Raw genomic sequence first — 23,330 nt, 5'->3', positions numbered from 1 at the left:
CAACCGAGCTGTAATATCAGCATCTTCATTAGGAAAATGGACGGTATAATTGGACGAGCGATAAATTGATGAAGAGAGTCACAATCAACCTCGTAACCGTGCGTGTAAAACGTGAGTTACGATTCGTCGATACCGTTTTGTCAGAGTACTTACTTTTGCACTCCTCTCTCGCATACAGTGTTTATTATCTTTCTCTTTTCTGTGAGCATCTCGTGGATGATGAAAACACACGGCCGATAAGCAAGTGGAAATAAGTGAATAAATTTTACTCGATATGTTTTTGTTGTTTTTTTTTTTTTTTTTTTTTAAGCTGGAATATTAGATTCTGGACTCTTATCGCTCGAGGCCTGTGAACTTGGGATAGAAATTATTTTTAAATTAGAAGTGAGACAGTGTTGAGGTTGAAAAGTTGAAAAACTTTTATCGTTGTAAAGTTGTTACGATAACACGCACAGAGACTTTTTCAAGTTTTTATCACATTGTGCAACGCGATAATCGATGTTCTCGAAAACGAAGATAAATTAAGTAAATAAATATAAATAAGTAATATTATACTTTCCACCTGTCTGCTAAAGCAGCTCGGTGTGTTTACCTGGTTTCACTGTCGTCCATTTTTTCGATTTCTCGGATTATCATTTGTTGCTGCAATTTATTTATAGAGAAATCACGCAGTCGATATGAGTAGAATAATAACCACGTGCATTTTTTCGAGAAGGTGCTTCAGGTATACGGAATGAAGTCACAATTTTTTCGAAGAAATGTCGCAAATGAATAAATAAATTTAAATAAAAAATATATTAACAATTCCTTGAAATTCGATGCCTTGAAACTCGTCACAAAACGAAAATATTTCGCAAACAATATCAACATCGCGCATCATTGTGCTAATCTCGAAATTAAAGAAGCTGTAATATGTGCAGAAAACACACGTTTTGAGCACAATTATCGTGGCTATCCGTCAAACCAAAATTAGTGGATAACTGCTAATGACGACGAACGTGCTAAGAATTTTCTAAGAAACTATCATCTCGTTATAATAATATTCAAACTCGCCGGACTTGAGAGATAAGAAGACGCAATATCCGAGCACTTTGTTACGTAACTTAACCTGCGATCTTGAGTCATGCTTGTAGTTACGACTCGTCTGATCCCGAGTAGATATTACACGCACTAAAAACTTTGCATATAACAGTAGGCTGTGCGAAAAAGGCGAGCGATTCAGCATCGATCAGAAATTCTTTATGCGGGAATTTTTCTCCTGCGCGGACATTGAAAAAATCCTTTATTTCGCGTCAGTGTCTTGCTTACTAAATGAAGGCTATTTTTCGCATAAGCTAATGCAGGGAAATAATATTTTTTTTTTTCTTTTCCTAGTGACGATTATTACGAATTTCCATGCAGTTATAAGCTGTTTCTCTATCTCGTAAGAAAAAATTTTCAATGGCAACGAAAGATTATCCCGATGTATTAACGTTGCGCGCACCTTTCATTTCTGTTCCAAAGACTTACAACCTTGGCTAATATGTGCCTTGGGCTGCTTGGGATGAGACAGCCGTTCACTGTAATCGACCAATGTCAATGACCAAAGCTGACGACTTAATTGCGAGTCGTAAGCAACGAGCGATGAAAATAATAAAAGAGAAATTTACAGATCGTTCAAATTCATTACCGCCTATTTCAAACGGTGCTGAGTATAAATCTGTACTCGGTGAATATCTTCACACGCAAAGTAGGCGACGGATTTATAGCCTCGCCTTAATCTGCGTGTGCAAACACCAGAAACTAGTCGCGTCGCGAATAATTGCAAAGGTATTGCGAATCGTGTGGATCTTGTTGATAGTTAGTTGAACTGGTGCGACGATATTAAAGTATGCGAATCGCGTTTGCACTTTATTCGCATTCCTCGTTTCCGCGAAAAGCGTTGCACAAACAACCATGCAATTCAGCCGTTCGCATTTGGATCGAATTACGAGTCGATATAATCGATTCCTTGAATTTATAACGATAAAAGACTTTATTTACTCTACTATTTCTTTTTTTTCTTTTTTTTTCAACAGACAAATTACTGGGAAAATACAAATGAAATATCAAAATACTAATCGGTAAGTAACCATAAAATTGTGTTAATCAATCTTGTTACAGTGTTAACATTGATCGAGTAACTTTCCGAACGCAAGACAAGTGACAATATTTATATCGGTTCAGCTTTCAGCTCTGTTATTTGGTTTGAGATTATGTTTTCAATCTTTTTTCTTTTCACAGTCGTGAAAAGGTCAAAGTGCCAAAGTGGCGATTACGAGAGACGAAAGATTACATCACACAATTACATGTGCACGCGATTTAAAAAAAAAACCGGCGATTAATGAGAGAGTAAATCACATCGGGGTCCAAAGTACCTAAATCTCCCGTTTGACGGCGGATTTCAAATCGCTCCGAATGAGCCATATTTAATTTTAAAATTAATTTTTCATGACGGTTTTTACCCTGTACCGACTTATTGTAACAAAATAGAAGTTCAAGTGCTTGCACAAAGTTTCACGTGCCTTTACATTCGTCTAATCTCCGTAAAACGATCAGCTGATGAAACGACGCCATCTTACTTTAGTCACGCCCAAACTTTGGATTCCGATACCGATTTGGTATCGTAATTTGAAAATGCAATAGTGTGGATTCGTTAAATTGGTTAGAAATATTATATTGTGTAACGAGAAGGCGACTTTGCAATATGAGTCGTAGCTGAAGTCGAAGACGAATATTGCAAACACGCGATGCGAAAGGACGGTTGTCTTTTTGTTGCATACGATTTTTTTATATAACGAAAGTATGTTACGGGTTTTTTCACGAAGTACGAAATAGAGGTTAGGATCGCGTATGTCAGATTTGTTCGCAACTGCGCATACGCGGAGTGCAAGAAGGACCACTTTTCACTCCTAGGACTTAAGAGTGGTCTTTTCTGTACTCCGCGCATGCGCATTCTCAGACTCACTCTAGTATCATAGAAACGGAAAGTTCTGTGTACGGAAAACACGCACGAAAAAGGCGCGTGTAATATGCTTGCGTTATATAAATGCGATTTATTCGACTAATAATAGACGTTATCGTTGTATCGTACAGCCGTTGTATGAACAACGACCATTTCTGTGATTCATTACCGTTTCATTTCTGAGTACAATCTCAATGTAAGCAAATTACATACTGCACTGCTGCTGTTTGCGATTGCATGGCGCAAGGAAACACGGCTAATGTTTAAGCGGGTGTAACAGTGTGTGTCACCTTCGTAAATATATCAACCTGCTGTTGTTGCCATCTTGTAAAAATGCGTCATGTGTCACAAGGTGCAGGTTCGTTCAGTTTATCGCTTACTTGCCCGTTTGTCACGAGATCAGCAGATATGATCTGCAAATATGGTGCAAGCCCTCGTTATTCTCTGTGGCGCTTAAATATATCATCACTTGAACATTCTCTGAACATTTACAAATCACGTTTGTCGTATATTAAATTTTCTATCCTGAACTTTCCAACTGAAACCTGAAAACTCCGACCATGAGTCAGAATCTGATTTATTCGAAATTCAGAAGAAATTGTTGTAACTCTAGGAACGAGTGCGTGGTATTCATATGACTGTTGAGGTTATAACGTTTACAATTTTATTACGAAAAAAAGAACATTATTTACAGTGCATAGTGCGTCTAGTTTTGTTCGTAGGTTGAGATTACTGCATATCACGTAATTACGAATTATTAAAAATATTTCGGACTTTTTCTTTTCCAGGTAAAGAAGAAGAAATTATACGAAAGATAATAAACCAATTTATAAGCTACGTCGAAATAATTACGATAGAATGTTAACGCTTTGATGAAATAGAAACAATGCAAACAAAGTAAAATGTTCAACCGTTCAGCTTTCAAAGTTGGATCGATATACGCAATTATTAGATTTCCTGAAAAAGTGCGCAAATAAGCTTTCGCCGCTTTTGACGAAATTCAAATTTTTTCCTTATTCAAAATATGCGAAGAATTGATTATGCTAATGAGAGGCTTTATATACGGCGAATAACGATCCTGAAGTTGAACCTACTAAAAAAATCGGAATATTCGCTACGCAATAATCTCCTCGTGTTAGTTCAACAATACAGTATATATAATATACATATAATATTTATATATGCATCCTTGAAATCTCGTAACAGGCATCATCGCTTTTACCGTGTATAATAACAACTCACGCCACGGCATATTACACGTGATTTTTAGACAATGTTTCAAAAGAAATACAAGTGTAAAATATAAGTTCCGAAGGTATCTTCACCGTGAATAGAAAAAAAAAAATAATTAATAACTAAAAAATTCATAGTCGTAATGCGTGATAATTTATAACGCGATTTTGATTCTTGAGATAAAATAAGTTAAAGCTAATATTATCGATGATGATAAATAACTATGCGATTAATTATGTATCAGTATGAATTTGGTGGAAAATTTCGACGCCTTTTCTTTTATCGATTTGACAGCGTCTCGTAATTCCCAACACTTTAATCAATATGAAATTATGCACTCTATATCTGTACAATTGTGTCACGAATTCATTTACAAATTTGTATGAAACGTGGTGAAATTTATAAGTGAAAAGGCTAGAAAGTAAAAATCCGCACGATTAACTCAGTGATCAGATTCAGTCACAATCGATTCGTTATAAAAAATTGGGTAATCCGTTATTTCTTTTTTTGTTGCTCACCCTGCAACTCATTCATCCATTTTCCTCGGCTATCAATATTATTTTTCTACAAAAATACTGTCTATTCCCTACAAGACTATAATCAATCATCAGTCCATTCAATCAACCGTATATAACTATTTGTCTGGGAATATTTTTCATTAAATTTTGTCTGCTTTTTTTTTTATACAATAGTGCTTTATCTCGCTTTCGTCTTCTCTCTTTCGTTTACGCTGATATAAGTCTATGTATTCTTCTATAAAATCACTATCGTTATTTAACATTATTGTTATTATTACTGTGTTTCAATTGGTTAGTGTCAAACCTTCACCGTTATTATTCGAATTTTTTCGCTCATTATTTTATACCGTCATCGATTATCGCTACGCTACTGCGTATAAGTTCAGTATTTAACATCGGATGGCTTTTTTCTCCTTTTGGTTTTCCGTTGCGTTATCCATCAGCATTCTTGCCATGTTCCGACACACCCGCAACACCGCAAAATTTATTATTGTTCCTTTTTTGATTAGCTCACTCTACGCGACGTGTAACTCAACGTTAATTTATTCTGGTAGGAAATTTTTATTTATTTTTTTTTTTTTTCCCCTCTTAAATCGTTGCTTCTCATTCCGGATTCTTTCCAGCCTTCATATTGTTTCCCTCGAGTATCGGATAGTCCAGCGGGTCGTCTCCGTCTTGAAAATAAATATAATATAAGAAAGTTGAGCGATATCGTAAAATTTGGCTTACATGTTCAACGGATTATTTCAATTCTCGCTTATTTCCCAGTTGGTTTTTTATATGGAATAATTTTACAGCTAACTGATTATTGCGGTTCGTAAAACGTGATAAAATTGAACACTCATTCTTATTCCTCACCTTCTCCCTCTTCTTCCCCTTCCTCTAAGTGCAGATCGTTGTTTTTCATCGGCGAATCCTTCTCGTAATCAGCACCGTACTGACCGTACTCAACACCGTCAGCAATTTGTCGAATCCCCGTCTCTTCGAGCCTGTAGAGTGAAAAACATTGAAAACAAACAATACAAATATTTGGTACATCAGAGTGTTTCGTTTGGAAGAAAAATCCTTTCCTCTTTATCTGGACCTGAGAAACTTGCCCTCGGTAGTAAAAAAAAAAAAGCATTCCCAGCGAAAGGATACCTCTGAAATTCAACATTAAAAGATCGTCCTCGGAATCCGAAGTTTTTTCATTTGGAAAGCATGGAGAAGATTAAACATTCTTTATTTTATTTGTGTTTGTCTTTTTTTTTTTTTAATTGATTTGCTCGCTTCTTTGCAAAACTTGTCCGTTGAATGAAATTCGTAGCCGAAACGGTTCCTAAGTTTTAATTACTTACTTTGTACGCAGAACTTTATCTTCAACCGTCTTTATAAGTGGCTAGATTATTGACTTTACGAAAATAATTCCAAGGATACTTTGGTAGAAATTTTAATTCCAGAATCAAGTCCGTGTCAAGTTTGACTTCCGTCTTGCCGTGTGCAAGAAGAGTTTCAGATGGAGTGGAGAAAAGAAAAACGTATCTTCTAATCGAAACACAAAGGTGAAATGGATCAGGTAACCTTACGTGAAATAAATTCTTATGGTTATTCAACAATATGTAAAGAAAACAACTAAAAATCGCATATATGTATATGCCAAATTATATTTAACCCTATTCACTGACAGAACTGAATTTAACGTAAACTGAGAGAAATTTTTAATTCCGGTTACCGCTCGGTCCTTAACTATTTTCATTTTTTACCACGATCGAAAAGTATAGTTCTAGATAGAGAATGAAAATTAGTTTCGTAGCCGTTACCAGAAAGTCTAGTATCCGTTACTATTCTTTCTCATTACGATCACTGTTGCTATATTTTCTTGCAACTGTTGCGAAAATTTAACGCTTGTGCAAGAATAAATTGACGTTAAAGCCTCGTTTAACTAAAAAAGTAGAATAAACCTCGGAAACTGATTCAGCGTTGCAATAACCAAAAAAGGATCGACGACAGCGCAAAATGTTTACGCGTACCTCGTTTTTCGTAATCCCAACAATATTCAAACATTTTTTTATCGATACCTGTATTACCGAATTCAACACTCACCCTGGTATCTTTTCCCTGTTGCTGAGCTCGTCGCCAATTTCCTGGACCCCGGGGGCAACTTTGGCGGGCCAGGCCCAGCTGTCCTGGCGAGGTTGGGCCTGTTCCCCAGGATGACGTTGCGCGGCGGGTAAATGAGGAGGGTTCGCGACCTGATTATCGGCGACTGGACCTTGGAGCTTTTCCTCCTCGAATGGAAGCTCGGCGGCATCGCCCCGGCCCTTTTCAACTTTATCTCCATTCGTTGCCGCGGGGTTTCTTTCCGCCTCGAATTTCGGGATGGGCGGAACTCCAGCGGGAAGTTTCACCTTCCGGACACCAGGAGAGGACTTTTCTCCGGGTTGCGTCGATCCCTTCGTACTCGACTTCAAGGAGCCGTCGCCAACCTGCGCTGCTCGCAACCTCGGCATCGTCGTCGACGTGCTCTGTAAGGATGAGGTCGTTGAATAAGGGGGGCCATGAATTTAACGGGTGAAAATTAAATCGTTCAGGTTGTATGAACCTGGGTAAAAAATTTGGCGAATAGAAAATATAACACAACGAAAGTTAAACAGGGTAAGTGAAGTTCGTCAAGTTGAATCTTTTCCGAAAAATTTACAGTGATCCAGATCAATACGTTTCAATATTGAATTACAATTGTAAACGTCAAAAAAATTAAATTATTCTAATATTTTTTCACCGAAAATCACCGGTACAGTTTGGCTGATTGTATTAAAAATGTCTCATTTTATTGGTAAATGAATTCTTTGCACTGGATTTGATTGAATTTGGAATTTTCGACCGCCATATTGTATCCACCATTTTGAATTTTTGAAATCTGATTTCAGATTCGTAATCAGCAAGCCCAAAAAACACAGAATACTGTCTTGTTATAAAAATTGACTCGGCACAAAAATGTGTCGAATCAAAAACGTAACAATATTTAAGTTAAACAAGGCAACTGAAGCTGATCAAGTTGAATCTGATTCGAGAAAGTTACTGTGATCCAGATGAAAGCGTTTCAACAAAAAACATTGTTATTACCGACATTAAAGAAATCACATTACTGCACTATTTTTTCAGCGAAAAGCCGGTATAGTTTGTCTATTTAGATTCTATTGAAAAATAGCTCATTCTGTTAGTAAACGAATTTCCTGCAACTTGCCTTGGATGCAGATTCTTTCTTGAGCTCCTTAGTTAGTGGATAAAAATCACTACATCCAATCGTAATAATTTAAAAATGTTGAACTTGTAATTGAACAACTGATCGTAATTCATCATGATTTTAATCATAATTTGACTTGGAAGATCTGTGGAGAATTCAGTTACGAATAAAATCAGACATTGCTCATTAGAATCAGATAAGCATTATGGAGTTTTTAGGGGCGAAAAATTGAAATTTCTATGATGTAAGTAAAATATTGAGGTATTAATATTCGAATTTAAGTATTTTAACATTTTCTCCCCCATCATGGGAAGTTTTATAGTTGAATGTAATTAAATTAGCTTCAGTGAATGTGTTGAAGGCTTTCGCCACGTTTTTGTTTCGACGCTTTTTCACCTCATAGATCCTTGAACCAAAGAAGCTTGAATGATCGAAATATTTCTCGAAGTAACAGAGAATCGTCAAGTTAACCAAAGTCGTTGAAAATCATCGAAATTGTTGCAAATTTTGCGGTAGAGGGAAAATTGTTTCAATTCGTCAACATTCCGTTGACTTGCATCTTATCGTGTGCTTTCGACGATTTGAAGTGATTTTTTAAAAGACTATCTATCCATACGTAACATCTCACCAAGAATCGTGAAAATCTGATGCAATTCCAAATTTGCATAATCAACGTTCTTACAAATTTGGGTTTTACAAGGAAGTGGAATGATCTCTTTCAATTCCACTAAGCTATAACTAAGAAATAAAAAAAATAAAAGTAACTGAAAACTCTGTTAAATTTTGTGACTTTAATCGTTGATAATTTATATTCCCTTACTTTTATCATTTCTCCAAGTTTACGAGAACTCTGCGATAATTCTAAGGCTAAGACGGGTGTATGGTTTTATTTTTCTTCTTCTCTTTTTCCCCAACCAGATGCAAAAGAATTTTCATGCAAATTATAAGATTAGAAGCTTTGGCACTGTTTTAAATAAAATCATGCACAATTTTACTACTTACGTGATTATCAGTATTTTTCTGATAAATCTTTCAATTCTGAATATAACAGCGTAAGTTATTATAAATTACCGTAAAATTGTACCGAAGTAATATATGAATTGTTTCACCGAGACGCAGGTAAATGTTGGAAGAGATATTTCGAGAAAATAATAAACGAATATGGTATTTGGCAAAATTTATTCAGGTAGATGAACGAATCGTTTTTATATTAGTAAAGTTTTAAACGAGTTATTAAATTTGCTTCCTGAAAAACCGTTGAGCGCTGGTTAGACTTTGCCGGTTTTATTTGTTCGCGGTAAATTGTTGACTCTAACTTTATACTTGCTCAGCTGTAATTGAACATTAAAAGTTTGCTGGCGACATTCGGCGTGTTATATTTAACTATAAAAATTTCAGCTTCGTACGCGTACATCATTTATGAATAATTGAAGCGATCATTTTAAACGTGTAATCGAGAGAAATTGTATTCATTGTATTACACCTCTTTTGAAGCCAAACAAATAACATTATTCTTTCGACTGCATTTTATTCCCGATATTAAAACGTATTTTTTATGAAAAATGCGTTCAACGTCAAAAATTGAAACAAAATTGGGTAAAGAAGCGACAAATAACAGACAAAAATTATAAAGAATCGCAAGTAAACAACTGTAATAAGATGTAGCAGCATATTATAAACAAGGTTACGCATACGTGTATATTACATTAATAAGGTTCATCAAAAGTAGATAGAAAAAGTGATAAATTTATCAAATAGTTTGAAATGTAAAAAAATGTTTACAGTATCTAAATTAATAAATTAATGCCTTGTCACATGATAAAATCGTGCATGAGCAAGCTCGAGGTTAATTAAATATCTAGTTACTACAACCACTGAATTACATAATTATTATCAACGAAAATAGCACCACAAGAATCGTTTGCAGAACGTAAACGTGCAAGCATTAGGTTAATAAATAAGTAAAACCAATCGAATCTGATCCAAATTTTGAACGTTATGCCGTTAATAATAAAAGAAAATAAATATAAAATACAGAGAAATAAAATTGGTGAGAAATTGCTTTTAGTTCAAAAATTAAAAAATTTTTTTTTTGAAGAACCTACGTCACGATTGACACGCTATATCAGTACGTACATAATATACTATATACACGTAGCTGTATTTAGTTAGGTGCGGGTGCATGTATGTACAATATATATATATATATATTGATATATATCATATATGATAAGTAAAAAAAAAACGCAAGCAAGTAGAAATGATAAAAGTTTATTATTTATAATATTTTAAGTAACACAGATGTACAGGCACATTCAAGGCGTAGCACGTCCTTCGTTCACTCTATAATAATCAATCTATATAAATATATAAGGATATATAATTCACCTTTCTTTGTCGTTTCACGATTCCCATTGTACATGAAAAGACAGCTAATTCATTTACACAGGGTCTTTATTCGCTCATATATATATATTTCATATATATATGTATATATGGGTGCATATGTGTGGGTATGTATTTTTGTGCTGAAAAATTGCCTCAAGTTTTTTCAACTCAATTATTGCATACTAATTGTTATCAGATTAAATGGAATTAGATGTGCGCAAATTCTGTAATCGAAATTTTTTAAAATCTCTTCTCTGTCATGTGATGTTGACATTTTTGGTAATTGCGTATATGAAACTTGATTTATATGTATCGCCAATTATCAAACATTATGTGCAGTTGTTTAACGTTTTTATTATTCATACCTGGTTCTTTGTTCTTTTACCGAAAAATTTAAATTACAGACAACTGCAGAGTGAAAAACTTTGCAGGTTTTAGAGATTTCTTACCGTTTGATTGTTTTCAGGAGAGTATAATCGATCAATCAAATTATTGATAGGATGAGAGAACAATGACTAATTAGAGAAAGAGAGGGATAACAGAGAAAGAACGAGGTTGTTTCGAAAATTCAATCAAACATCCGGCTCGAATTACGGAAATTTTCTAATCGAGATACTAAAAAATAAAGAGAGAAGTAAGGAACAGAAAAGTATATTGCAGCCACGGTTAGTCGGTATTAATATACATACATAATAATGTGTCATGCAAGGTGCCCTGCGGGAAGAATAATCTACAAACTAAATAGCGGTTTTCCAGCCATTTAAACGAGACAAACGATTACACAAGTAATGCAGGGGAAAGTCGCAAATCACATCCCAAAGCCACCTGTTCTACATTAATATAACATGGCGAAGTAAATAGTATAAATAATAACTAGGTGCATACATACAATAGTTACTATCTGTGGTATAAACAATCTGTGAGAATGCAGAAACAATAGCGGAAAATTATTACACGTGTATCTTTGTATATTACAAATTATATGTTTAATTTGTATAACGATGCATTACGTTATTATAGTTAATCGATATTTTATGTACCTATAATTTTCTGATTCAGGTTACTGCACAGTTTGATTGATATAAAAATAAGTTCTAGCATATGTATATAATAAGCAGAACTCGTAAAATTCTAATTTAATGCTCATGTTATTATTATGATTTATTATGTAAGGTCAGGGTAAAATATCAGTCCTCCAAAAGACCGCAAGTGTTTCGAAGACGTGCTTTTACGAAGACAAACACAGAGGCCTTGAGACGAAGTTTCAAACACTAAAAATAGTATCATTCAAGTTTGAACATAAAGGTATGAAATAACACGCAGCTGTGGATCGGGATGAAATTTGTTTTGGGTGATATTTTGACCTTTGTAAGTGAAGTTTCGTCGGTGCTCGACATTTGTAATTCAAGTGTTTGAAAATTAAATCAAAAAACCCTGCGGCTGTGTTGAAAAAATAAACAAGATAGAGAAGACGATAAGAGGAAAGAAAGGATAAACGAGAAACTGACGAGAGACGCAAGGAATGTATATAATTATCGCAGAGTTATGAAAACTGGGGTAACTAAAATCGATCCCGTATAATATAAGCGTCCAATTATATGACAAGATGCGAAGTTAGGTAGGTACGTGGCAAGTACTCGACAAGTGAGTATAAATCTTCCCTTGAAAAACCGGAGCGGATGTATAATTACATCGGTTGATTATTATTCGGGATATTGAACGTATACAATCGCACGATAGAATTCAGTGATTCGCGAGCTACGTCGTGATTTCGAGTGGAGGGGAACTCAGCGGTATAAAATCACGATCTTCCAAGTTCGAAACGTCATTGCAGCAATCCGTTTTTTAGAAGACAGAGAAAAATCATAATTTCACAACTTTAGGATGGTTAGGAATACACTAAACGATCATAAAGCGACGTGTGATCAAACATTTTGCAGACTCAACTTTCCAGAAGTATTTTAAAAATGGAAAATGACGAATCTCCCCCTACAAAGTCTTGTTATCAGAGTGTTGACTAAAACATGGCACCAAAATTCCCTAAAAATTTCAGATTATTTCAGATAATTTTTATCATTTTCCATGTGAATCTGAAGTACCGATCCTTATTCATGGACTGCTCAAATAATGCAAATCATTATACTTCTCACATTATCTTTTTTGTCGACAATTTTCAGTATTTTTGTTTGGTATTTATTTCTATCCCATTATTTTCCATAGGTAAAATAATTTTTGTACAGCAAGAAAAAAAAAAAAAAAATGTTCTACGATTTCAATGCGGATGAAGTTGGTAATGGTAACGTAACGATGCCTGTTTAGGAAAAATCGTTACTTCACACCTTAAGGGGTACCTGAAATTTAGAGAACCACGATGAACAGATTATACTCATCTTTTTCAAAGTCAACTCCTTGAAACTCATTATAAAGTTACTCAATAATGATTTTTCCATAGTTTCCCCCCGTGATGTTCCATTACGTTAACGTTACCAACTACATTCTCATTGGTTTCAGGCTTTTCCATGAGAAGAATAAAAAAAAAACTCCCCAAGAATTTCAGGTTTTTCCACGAAAAAAAAAAAGAAAATCCCCAGATCCCAGGTTTTTCAGGTATTAGTTAGTCGCTCTGGATTTACGCTGACGTTTCTAACTTCAACATCGTAAAATCAACCACCGTGGTACGAATCGCCTATAAACCGCGCTCCGGTTATTTCGCCAGGTATAAGATCAGTGCGTCTCGGGTCTGTCCTGAACAACCTGACCCTGGTCCTCGATCTTGACTATAGGAACATTCGGAACGTCCTGAGGATTGCCGTCTCCGGGAGGCCCGGCGCTCGACGTTTTTTGTGCGAGATTCGGGGCGGCTAGAACGTTTCCGTCGTTGTCACCGGCGTTTCCCGAGTTCGGTATTGCGTTATTCTGGTTTGGATTGTCGGCGACGTTTTCCGAGGGCGGTTTGTTCCCGTTATCGTTCAGGGCCGCGCGATCCAGCTCCTCCGCCGCGTTCGGCCCAGCCGGTACGACGACCCCTTCGTCCACCTCGAATCCGACGTTGCTCGCCGGGTCAACCTGCGCCCCGTCCTCGGGACGAACTGGGACGTGGTTCTGAGGCGGCTGAATCGGCTGTGGTGGACCCCCGGCGCCGTCACTGGGCGGACTTACCTGTTGCGGAGCCGGCGGTTTCGCCAGGTTCATTGCTGCTCCAGCGTCTTGGCCCCCTTCCGCCTCCTTCGGCGCCGCTCCGTTCGGTTCGCCTACAAATGACGGAGGTGCGGCGGGCTGACCGCAGGATCTCTGCGACAAAAGAAAGAGAAAAATTAGTTCATAAGAATCTGAAATTCTTTTCTCACGATCGTGAAAAAATTATATTTAAAGGATCTCAAAACAACTCAAGGATTCACGGTTGCAAGGAAATTTGAAAACAGAATTAGATCGAATGTATGTACATTTGGGGACGATGAATCTGAGACGGTTAATTTTTTACACTAGACAGTTATTTCGGCAACGCAGAGAAACCTACAGCGCCATAGTCGGCCAAGCGCGAAACTAACTCAATCTCAATAAACGTAACATAACCCACGACCGTCGAATCTAACCTTAGAATACGTGCCAATCCAACAAGTCATTATCCTCGCAGTATTTTAAGGTTAGATTCGACGGTCATGGATTATGTTATGTTTATCGAGATTGAGTTTGTTTCGCGTTCGGCCGACTATGGCGCTGTAAGTTTCTCTGCGCTGCCAACATAACTGTCTAGTGTAAAAAATAAGCCGTCTCAAATTCATTGTCCCCAAGTATACATATCATCGTAAGTGATGAATAGCCCGTTCCGTCTGAATCAGAAGTCGGAAAAAAAGACGTAAAATCGCTTAAAAATTGTCCAGAAATGTTATTTGCACCAATGATAATGAACACAAAAGAAACAATATCCCTACTACGTGAAGGACATGAAGATAAGTAGGTTTTGACCACAAAACCTTTCATCAAAAATTTAAAAAACGCTTTTATCATCAGTAATTTTGAAATTCTCCAAAAACTCTGATATTTTTCATCCGATTGCAAAGTTTTCCGGTTTATTTCATTGATTACACGAGTAGATGTGAAAAAATAAAAATTTACAAATATTATCTCCACAGTGGATAAAAATAGATTTGTCTGAGGAAAATACAAAAGATTTTCGTCAACATCACATTTGTTCGTCACAACTGTACTTGTTGTAAGATTTCTCGAATAATTTTCGGATAATCTATGAGAATCTGATCATCGGTCAAAACGTGCCAGAAAACATCTAACAATAAATTGGATGAAAAACACCGTAGTGTAATCATTTTGAAATTTCTGATGATAAAACCTTTCCTCAAATTCTTTACATCTCAGCTTATGTTTAATCACATAACAGGAATGATGTTTCATTCGTGTTTACGATCATCGGCACAAACAGCGTTGCTGGAATTTTTCGTAAACAGTTTTTTTTTTCTTCTTTCCTAACTCCTGATCCATACAGCACACGGACCCATCGATAGTCGAAATAACCTACCGAAACTGAAAAAATTCATTGCACAAAACGAATGATTTTTATCCGTTACATATTTTAACTCCGATCGCGTCTAATCACGTCTTTACAAACTTAGCATCCGGCCATTTTTTTCTTTCCGAACTATCGCAACCTCCTTTCAAACACCGACACGCATTACCAGATATCGAACTCACCTTCACATCTTCGAGCTCAATTTTGAGCTGGTGAACATGTTTCTCGAGTTTCTGCTTCTCCATGGCCGTCGCCTCATTGGTCTTGACCATGTCGTTGTACATGTTTTCGAACCGGCCCTTCTCCGTTTCGACGGTAAGATACTTGTTCTTGAAGTTCTCGAGGCTGTTCTTCGCCGCGTCCCTGTCTTCCTGCGCCCGCTGGACCTCGGTCCTGAGCTCCTGCAAAGTGTTTTCGAGCCTTGTCTTCTCCTCGGACGCCTGTTGCTGCTTCATCGCGCACTCGTCAAGATAATCCTTGTACTGGGTCTTGAGGGTCTTGAATTCCTGGTCCAAAGAGTTGTACCTGTGATTCGCTTCCACGAGATCCTTGTCCCGTTGCGATTTCTCGATCGTCGCCCTATGCTCGAGTTCCTGCTTCGCGGCAACGTTCGCGCTCTTCTCATCCGCCAGAGACTTCTCAATTCTCATCTTGTACTCGGATATCACTGCGGATCATCATAGTGTATTTCTGTTAAATCTCATACAGTTACCGTAACTGCTGTTTGCTATATAGTGCCCGATTATAGTAGTTTCACTTTTACATTTTTACTCTGGTCAAATCATTGCCGATTTGTCCATTGAAAGTTTTTCATATCTTGTTCATGGTTTACCTTGTTCTTGAAATAAGCGCTCCTCTCTCTCTCTATCTATCTATCTCTCTCTTTCTGTTATCTTACCTTGAAACTGCGCGGCCAACGATTCTTTGTCGTGGGTGCACTGGACGTGGATTTCTCGAAGTCTCGCCATCTCCGAGACGGCTGCGCGATACACCATCACCAGGAGCAGGAGGCCCACAAGACTTCCAGCGTAGACCGCGAGCCGGCCACCACGGCCTCTGCCAAGCCGAGAACCGTTCATCGCTGAGGGGCAAATTATTAACAGAGATTAGTTTAGATTTTATTTTTTTTTATTTTTTTTTTTCCCTCTTTAAATTAATATTTTAATTAGACCTATAACCTGGAGTTTTCTGTGAAACTTTCCACTCAGCCCCGGCAGATAGGCAACCGTTCATCGAAAATGTAGCTTCGGTTGTCTATAATCTGCCGGCGATGAACGGCGAGTTTCACAGAACGTATTAAAATTGTTGGGGAAATTCATTTTCAACCGTTTTCCATACAGGTAATGGAATTATTAACAACATATCCGGGCTCATAGGATTATTATTTATATATATACGTTTCAACGAGTGTTCTTCATTATTTAGTCAGTTGAATTAACACAAGTGTTTTATATAATGCTTTACAATACGAATTCACCGATGAATTTTGGCCTCGATGTTTTTCTTTCTTTTGCAACGTGGAGGACACGAGTTCGTCTTTCCGAGTGTTTCCATTAAGCTAACATTCTGGTATAAAATCTGTTAATACGAGAGATCTAATATTGTACAATTTTTTTACTTTTTCTCATGTTTCATAAAAAAAGAAAGAAAACATGTGTAAGAAGAAAAACCGTAAAGCGTAATAAGCAAAATGAGTGAAAAAAAATTCTGCAATCGATAATACAGCTATGACAAACCACAAATCATTTTCAATTCCGGAGAATTAGGTAACTTTTATACTACGCGAATACACAATTCTTAAAAAAAAAAAAGAAACGCATCAAAGATTTCGTGACGAGGAGCAAAACTGTTGTAAAAAAAATTAGCACGATCCATACAGCTCTCGAAGAAATTTGCAAATCGCAGATCGCTCGCCATGAAGGTGAACACAGCTGTTGAAAATTGCGAATTACGTATCGTACTGCCTACTTAGCGATTATACGCGGAGCCGGTCTGACAATGAGCGGACGACTTTTTTCAGCTGGAAAATGTCGCGTGTACTTCATCGCCCCTCTGAAGCGCAGACTGTAGTCGACGCTTGAAGATTCTGGCAAATAAAGTTTGTCATTGGTCGCTGTTTGAGTCGAGTTTGCACGCAATCGAGGTAGTTGAGGAATATTGAAAAGTCGTCACTAGTGTAGTCAAATGATTGGAATAAAAAAAAAAAAACGTGCCACGTAAGATAAGTTTACCAGTTATTGACACGTTTAGCCCCAATTATTGACTCTTTTATTTTTCAAAATTATAAATTTACGGCACCAATTGTGAATTTGTGCAGGTTTCAGGCTAAAAATTAATTTTTTGGTAATTTTCGAACCAAGGATCAAACAGATACGACTAAATAGGTACAGTTATTGGGACAAGGTCAATAAGTGGTACACTTATCTTATAGTCGGTTGTAAAAACAGTCGTATAACACACGTCGGAACGATCAAGATATCGTCATGTGGGTGTTTTTGAAGCGTTATATGAAAAACGTGACGCTTTCGAGTACGAATATGTGAATGGTGGAAAAACATTGGAATGAACATATTTGCAGCGATAACGATCATATGCATCAGATGCATATCTAAACGCGAAGTATAGATCATCGCGATGCTTCGCAGCGCTTCAGTGGATCACGATGATATTGTCGGGCTAGTATTGATGATATTGCTCGGAACAGTAGAGCAATTTATGTATCAACAGTGTGTCGCACAAAAAGAGAACGCACTTGCAATCACATTTTCGCTAATCATTTGCCGCGACATAATTAATACAGATTTTATATTTATCATACGTAGGATTTGCTTGAATGCTGATGTTGTACATAAGAGAAATATTATATACAAATGTACACGAATATATTCTGCCTTGAGGAAGAGAAAACTTTTCGCGAAACGAAACTCGCGCAGCCTTTTCAGAAAGAAATGATTTCACATGTAGGCTGTAATTAATATCTATGCAAATCCGACTATTTTGTTTTTCATTAGTCGGTTCGGTTACTTTTAAGGGGACCACGAAGGCTTAAAATATTGAAAAATATAATCTTTTCTCATTGACCTATTGTATTAGGATAATATTTTACGAACATTTTTGCGTAAAGAAAATGAGGTAAAAATTGGAATGGCGTTTACGAACAATCGAGATAACGTACGCGATTTTTTTATTTTTAAGACCATTGATCGTCATTGCCAAAACTGTGACAATTAACTTAAAGATAAGAAAATCGCGTATATTTTCTCACTCGATCATAAATGACATTTAATTTTTCATCCCATTTTTAGCCGTCAGAGCTTTCCTAGTCCCCTTAAATGAAAGGATAACATCGAATGAGTAAAAGTTCGGGTATAATGCAGAGGAACGTTTCTCTTTCGAATGCATAGATATATAAATATTAAACAAGTTGTAAAGCCTGGAGACATTTCGGGCAAAAGCGGTCTGCCTGCTTGTAAGCTGTAACTGATTGTGCAGTCGTTGAAAATATTAGTCGGATCCACGATTGTTAAATCATTTAAAACGAACCGCGATGAGCAATTTGACGATCCGCATTTTCTGCCTTTCAGAAATTGATCACACATCGTAGAAAATATTTCTTACGATAATTTCACAATCAACAAGTTTATTTTCCACGTCTTGAACAACCGTTACAGCAGATATCCTTAGTGAAAATATTCCATGGAAATTCATCTGGTTTGGTCCAATTTCCGATGATATTGTAGAGGAATTTGGATGTATCTTATGGACTTACTGTAGAAATTTTCAACAAAGATTTTCAACGTTGCAAATCCCGAATGAAATAGAAAATTCGGATGACACAAATTGGTGATTTTGATACTATAATATGGAGTGAAAGAGTACTTCGGTGCGACGATATTTCAGGAAATTTTCTAAACAGAGTGTGTTAAGTTTGCCGAGTACTCGAATAATAAAGTGCTCCAGAGGTGTCTTTTCTCCCGCTAATACTGCAGCTCGATATTTTACACCCGCGCCTGTGAGCCACGTAGTCAGTGTTGCCGTACATATTCACAACTGGGCCATACTTTACCGGGGCCTAGCAAAGCGGACGGTAAATACTTGGTCTTTTGTCCGTACTTGAAGAGGGCCGAAAGAACAAACGAAGAAAGGCGTCCGTCCGTGATCGGTCGAGAATACTCGAATCGCAAACTTGAGACGAGTATTGTGCGCAAACACAACCCGTTAATTCTATCCCATTACATCGTTTTAGGGAATTGAATTGATACTATGCGTCGAATAATTACATTCGTGTTTCGGGTTATCCGGCTCTGGATTTTCCGGCGTCTCGTCGCTGCTCGCCGTCCGGTTTCTGTGCCTGAGTAGCGGTAACATTTTCAAAATTCGAACTGGTCCGCGACGGTTAATTAAAAGAACGGGTTGCGATCGCTCAGGAGTAAGAATCGAACTGAGATCGAAGCCGCCGTTTCGGTTCTACCAGTTATTTGTCCTTCGCGGCTATACTGCCACCAAGTGGCAAACCAGGTTTGTCGGAAACGGAGACGTGGAGCCAATTGTGAACATGTGTAACATGTGTAACATGTGTAACACGGGGAAAGAGACGAAAAATTAAGAGACGTGTGTAGTGGGGGCGCTGCGATCGATCGACAGAGTAAATAACGCGGTTAACCTATCGGGTTGAAGTTAGTAACGTTCTTGTAATGATGCATCTTTGAAATAAGTCGTTATTTTGCAGCTTTGGGATTACTTGAAATTTAGCGAACTGTTGATACAGCATCAAAAAACTCAAATTTAGTAAATTCAACTTTTTTCATGTATTCTAAAGGTGCGGGTTAATAATTTTTGTTTCAAAGTCTGGATACATTAACGTTGCTAACTTCAGCCTCGTGTTAATTTAATCTGCAGAGAAGTTGCTGGTTTAATGCTTATAAATTATAATGAAATCGAACAATTTTGCTGAGCTGGATGAGCGCAAACTAAAGTGTACGTTATACCGAAAAATACATTTCCACTTTTATTTCTGAACCGCATTGATGATGATCGTTGTTTCCACAAGTCGGTTGTTTTTTGTTTTGTATTACGTTTGCACCAATAACAACGAATAGAATACGCTAGAGAAGAGAACAGAAACGTTTCTCTAATATTCAATTTCGAAGTACGTATAATGTTGGTAATTCGGCGCAAAAGTACAAATTGTCCGTAGGTATCCAAGTTTGAAAACTATTAACTTAAGTTGTTCTGATAATACAAGATCGTGCGCTGGTTTCATCACAAACGAGAACATGTCTAATCTTTAAAGCATTAAAATCTATCGAAGGCCAGCCGTTTGTAGTCGTGGTTCAAAGCTACCGAAGAAGGTAATAAAACGGAACGTGACAATGAAAGCATCTGGAGGTGGTAAAAAGATCAAAATAAAACATCGCGAGATAGTAGAAACAGATTAGCCACGCGTCAAAGCGACCACTCATGAACTCAACCATTCGCACTGAACATGACAACACGCTTCATGCCCAACACACGCGGTTCCTTTCGTCCGATAAAAGATACTCATTAGTGCGTCGGTACTGTCGTAAATTAAGGAAAAAAGGACTGAAGGTGGGATTAACGATACTCTATAACGTGTATTTCTCTTTCCACTCATCCAAAACCCGAGGTGCATATCTTGTTACAGTTTATAATTTCTTTCATGCTCCTTGTTAATCGGCTAAGGCTGATTTTATGTAATTTTATTAAGCTAGTGGGTCATCAATCCGCCATCAATCTGCCATCCATATCGACCACTTGTGATCGAGCGTGGCTTTTTGTAACGATTACAAGGGATTGAAAATTACGTAGTCATATCTTATTAAAGCCACATATTAATATGCCCTCTATTTTAATTTTTAATTTACTCTCCCGTCTCGTCCCCCTATCAACGTGAATATGTCAATGAAAAAACACGACACCGCAATCCCTCTAAAGCTAATTTGCGTGCAGTTTGCGGATCTCGTTTAATCGTGATCAATGATCGATTCACCGGATGAGCTAACACTTGTCTGCAGCAACTGCAGCAAGTTGCAGGACCTTTGGCCTCTTTGAAATTGGCGAGTAGGAACCGGGATGCACGTGTCCTTTGAGTGCACGCGTGTGCGCAGGGTGTTCGCGCACGTAACAGATGACGAGAAGCCGTCGTTTCTCGTGTCAGGAAATTGGGGTTCGACACTCGACTGTCAAAGTCAGTCGAGTAATTTGGGTACGATTCGACGGTACAGCGTCGTACGATTCGTTATCTGCGGCCGGAGAAGAAACGAAGAAGAAGAGCGGACTGCGGCCGCGTGTTGCACGGGTTCACTGACACTTGGCTGACGTTCACGAACTAAACAGCTTGGAAGCGTCTGCGTTGCGCTTTCACAGCTCGAACGGATTCCGCTCGGGTTTTCGCCGATTGTCCTACCTTTCGTCGGCCCGAGGACTCGGTCTGGCTTTACTCCATACTCCCGCAATCGAGAATTTTCCTCTCGTAGTCCGCCAGCTTATCTTTCTTTCTTAAACCACGGTTTAATCTTATCACCACTGACCGACCGACTCTGCTTATTGCGAGCTGCTCGAGCCGCCAACTACCGACTCGCTGCGCTTTGCTTCGCGGCTGCGTTCACTCGATTTCCGAGTCGTCGCAGTCGTCCGTCGGCGCTGCGGAAAGAGACCAACTGCGTAAGCACACGGCCGAACGAGGAAACATGGCCGCCAATCTCGCGATCGTCCGTTGTTTCGCGGCGGCTGGCCAATCGCCGTGCGCCTCGCGCGTCCAGTCTGCCAACCGCGCGGAGAAAAGTCCCTAGGAAATGTCGAGCGTGTTTTGTGGTCGCTGCTGTTGTCTCTACCCTTGATCCTTGATCTCTTTCATTGAGAAACCGAGCCTGCTGAACGTTCTACGCACGATCGTGCCGTAATCGTGCCTGCGGGTTTTTTTCTCTTTCTTCGTTTTGCTCTGGATTCTTTTTCGGAATTATCGTCTTTTGCCTGGGGCTTCGTAAGGTCGCCTCGACACAATTATGTATACACCGGTCGTTTAGTCCGGGTGCGAGGATTTAACGTACAGCACATTACGCTGTACGAAGTACGGCCAATGTTTGACGAAGAATTAATTTTACCTACGGTGAAAGGTTATTGTATTATACAAACGCACTGCAGCCGCGGTCGGTGTGGCTACAATCGTCCGTTAGAAACTGGAAATATGTTACAGGCACTCTGCGGAATTTATCAGGCCGTAACAAATTGAGCAAAGGTTTTTTTTTTCTCGAACCTCCAGGGAAATATGACCGTGTTTTATTGGGCATAGCGAAGTGCGTTGATTAAAGCGATCACAATTTACCATAAGTAAATTTACAAGCGTAATGAATGATTCGAAATTTGAGATATATTGGACTTGGGCATATTGAAATAGGCTTCATACTAAAAGAATTTCTTCTTCTTCCGGAAACTTTGAAAACTGAATATCCATAGACCCGTGCAAAATTCTGTATACACAATGAAAAGGTATCGAAGCTGTTCGATTATTCATTTGCATTAACTTATTTCTCTAGAAAACAAGCTATAGCAATCCCGAATGGAGAACTAATTAATTTTTCTCCTTATCGTTAGAACACATGTATCTTTTTGTACCTTTTAACCCGTGAGTGGGGTCGTTATCGACCCCATGCGTGTCTTGTTCGTAAAATCGTTCTAAAACCAATAATGGGACTCGAGGTATAGAAATCTTTTCGTGTTTAATCAAGAAATCCAGTGTCGAAGAGCAGATTTAATTTCATTAAAGTTCAGTTATAGTACTACTGAAAGTATTAACGCGATAATGACGATTTCTAGCTTAGGAGCGCAGTTAGCGGGTCAACTGGGGTCGTTTACGACCCTGTAAATGTGTTCTACGGTCAAATTAATACTTACGGCGAAGGTACGATATTCCTAGAAGTCGCATATATATACTCATAACGGCATGACAGGAAATAATGAAGTATAAAGGATCACGGTTGGGTTTAGGGTAAACTGCTTAGTATTTCCCTTTAGTGTCCATGACCTGCAGAGTGGTGAGTATACATACACAGGTATATCCCACAATGCAAATCATAAACACTGGGCTAGATGCTTAACCACAATGCGCGTGTGTCTTTGCCCGAAACGTAAATTTTCTCTTCAACCGTTCGTGCTGCTTATGTTGGGTGCATATGTGTACATGCCATGTATCTATGTACACCTTCCGCATACGTGGCGAAGTATTAGGTATATTTAGCCCTGCGCCGTTTCGAAACTATCAGCTGGCCTGCAGCCTCATAACACTCGGTAAACGATCACTACACCTATATATCGGACCACTTTGCGGTTAGACGAAAAAGTTTCTACTCATAATTGATCTCATACATAATGTTATTCCCAACTCTCAACTTTCTGTGTCACCAATTATTATCGATAAATAATCGATTGCCTATAAAATCA

At 38.0% G+C, this 23,330-nt stretch overlaps 1 protein-coding gene across 3 annotated transcripts; it reads right to left on the bottom strand.

Moving 5' to 3' along the window:
• Nucleotides 1-4,726: 4,726 nt before the first annotated feature.
• Nucleotides 4,727-21,516, bottom strand: LOC124303370 (uncharacterized). Of its 3 annotated transcripts, none has more exons than XM_046760498.1 (7): nucleotides 21,298-21,516; nucleotides 15,769-15,951; nucleotides 15,053-15,537; nucleotides 13,505-13,636; nucleotides 6,817-7,238; nucleotides 5,593-5,723; nucleotides 4,727-5,408 (listed from the first exon to the last, which is right to left on the bottom strand). In XM_046760498.1, the coding sequence occupies exons 2-7, from the start codon at nucleotides 15,947-15,949 to the stop codon at nucleotides 5,338-5,340; spliced, it is 1,422 nt and encodes a 473-aa protein (XP_046616454.1). In that variant the 5' UTR covers nucleotides 15,950-15,951; nucleotides 21,298-21,516; the 3' UTR covers nucleotides 4,727-5,337. The 3 variants fall into 3 exon arrangements, with proteins under 3 accessions (XP_046616454.1, XP_046616452.1, XP_046616453.1); XM_046760496.1 differs by lacking the exon at nucleotides 21,298-21,516 and adding an exon at nucleotides 19,151-19,341; XM_046760497.1 differs by lacking the exon at nucleotides 21,298-21,516 and adding an exon at nucleotides 16,748-16,802.
• Between the last annotated feature and the right edge of the window lie 1,814 nt (nucleotides 21,517-23,330).

This window comes from Neodiprion virginianus, chromosome 4 (genome assembly GCF_021901495.1).
Source record: "Neodiprion virginianus isolate iyNeoVirg1 chromosome 4, iyNeoVirg1.1, whole genome shotgun sequence".
NCBI classification, from domain to species: domain Eukaryota; kingdom Metazoa; phylum Arthropoda; class Insecta; order Hymenoptera; family Diprionidae; genus Neodiprion; species Neodiprion virginianus.
The sequence above is the reverse complement of the archived record's forward strand: the minus strand, read 5'-3'. Positions and strand labels throughout refer to the sequence as shown.

Bases quoted from the DNA above. Each gene is read 5' to 3' on its own strand.
- LOC124303370 (XM_046760496.1), bottom strand. From the start codon at position 19,238: ATGTTACCGCTACTCAGGCACAGAAACCGGACGGCGAGCAGCGACGAG. The intron at 13,637-15,052 runs GTGAGTTCGATA...CTTTTGTCGCAG, and splicing joins TTGAGCTCGAAGATGTGAAG to AGATCCTGCGGTCAGCCCGC. The intron at 5,409-5,592 runs GTGAGGAATAAG...TTTATTTTCAAG, and splicing joins AGGGGAAGAAGAGGGAGAAG to ACGGAGACGACCCGCTGGAC.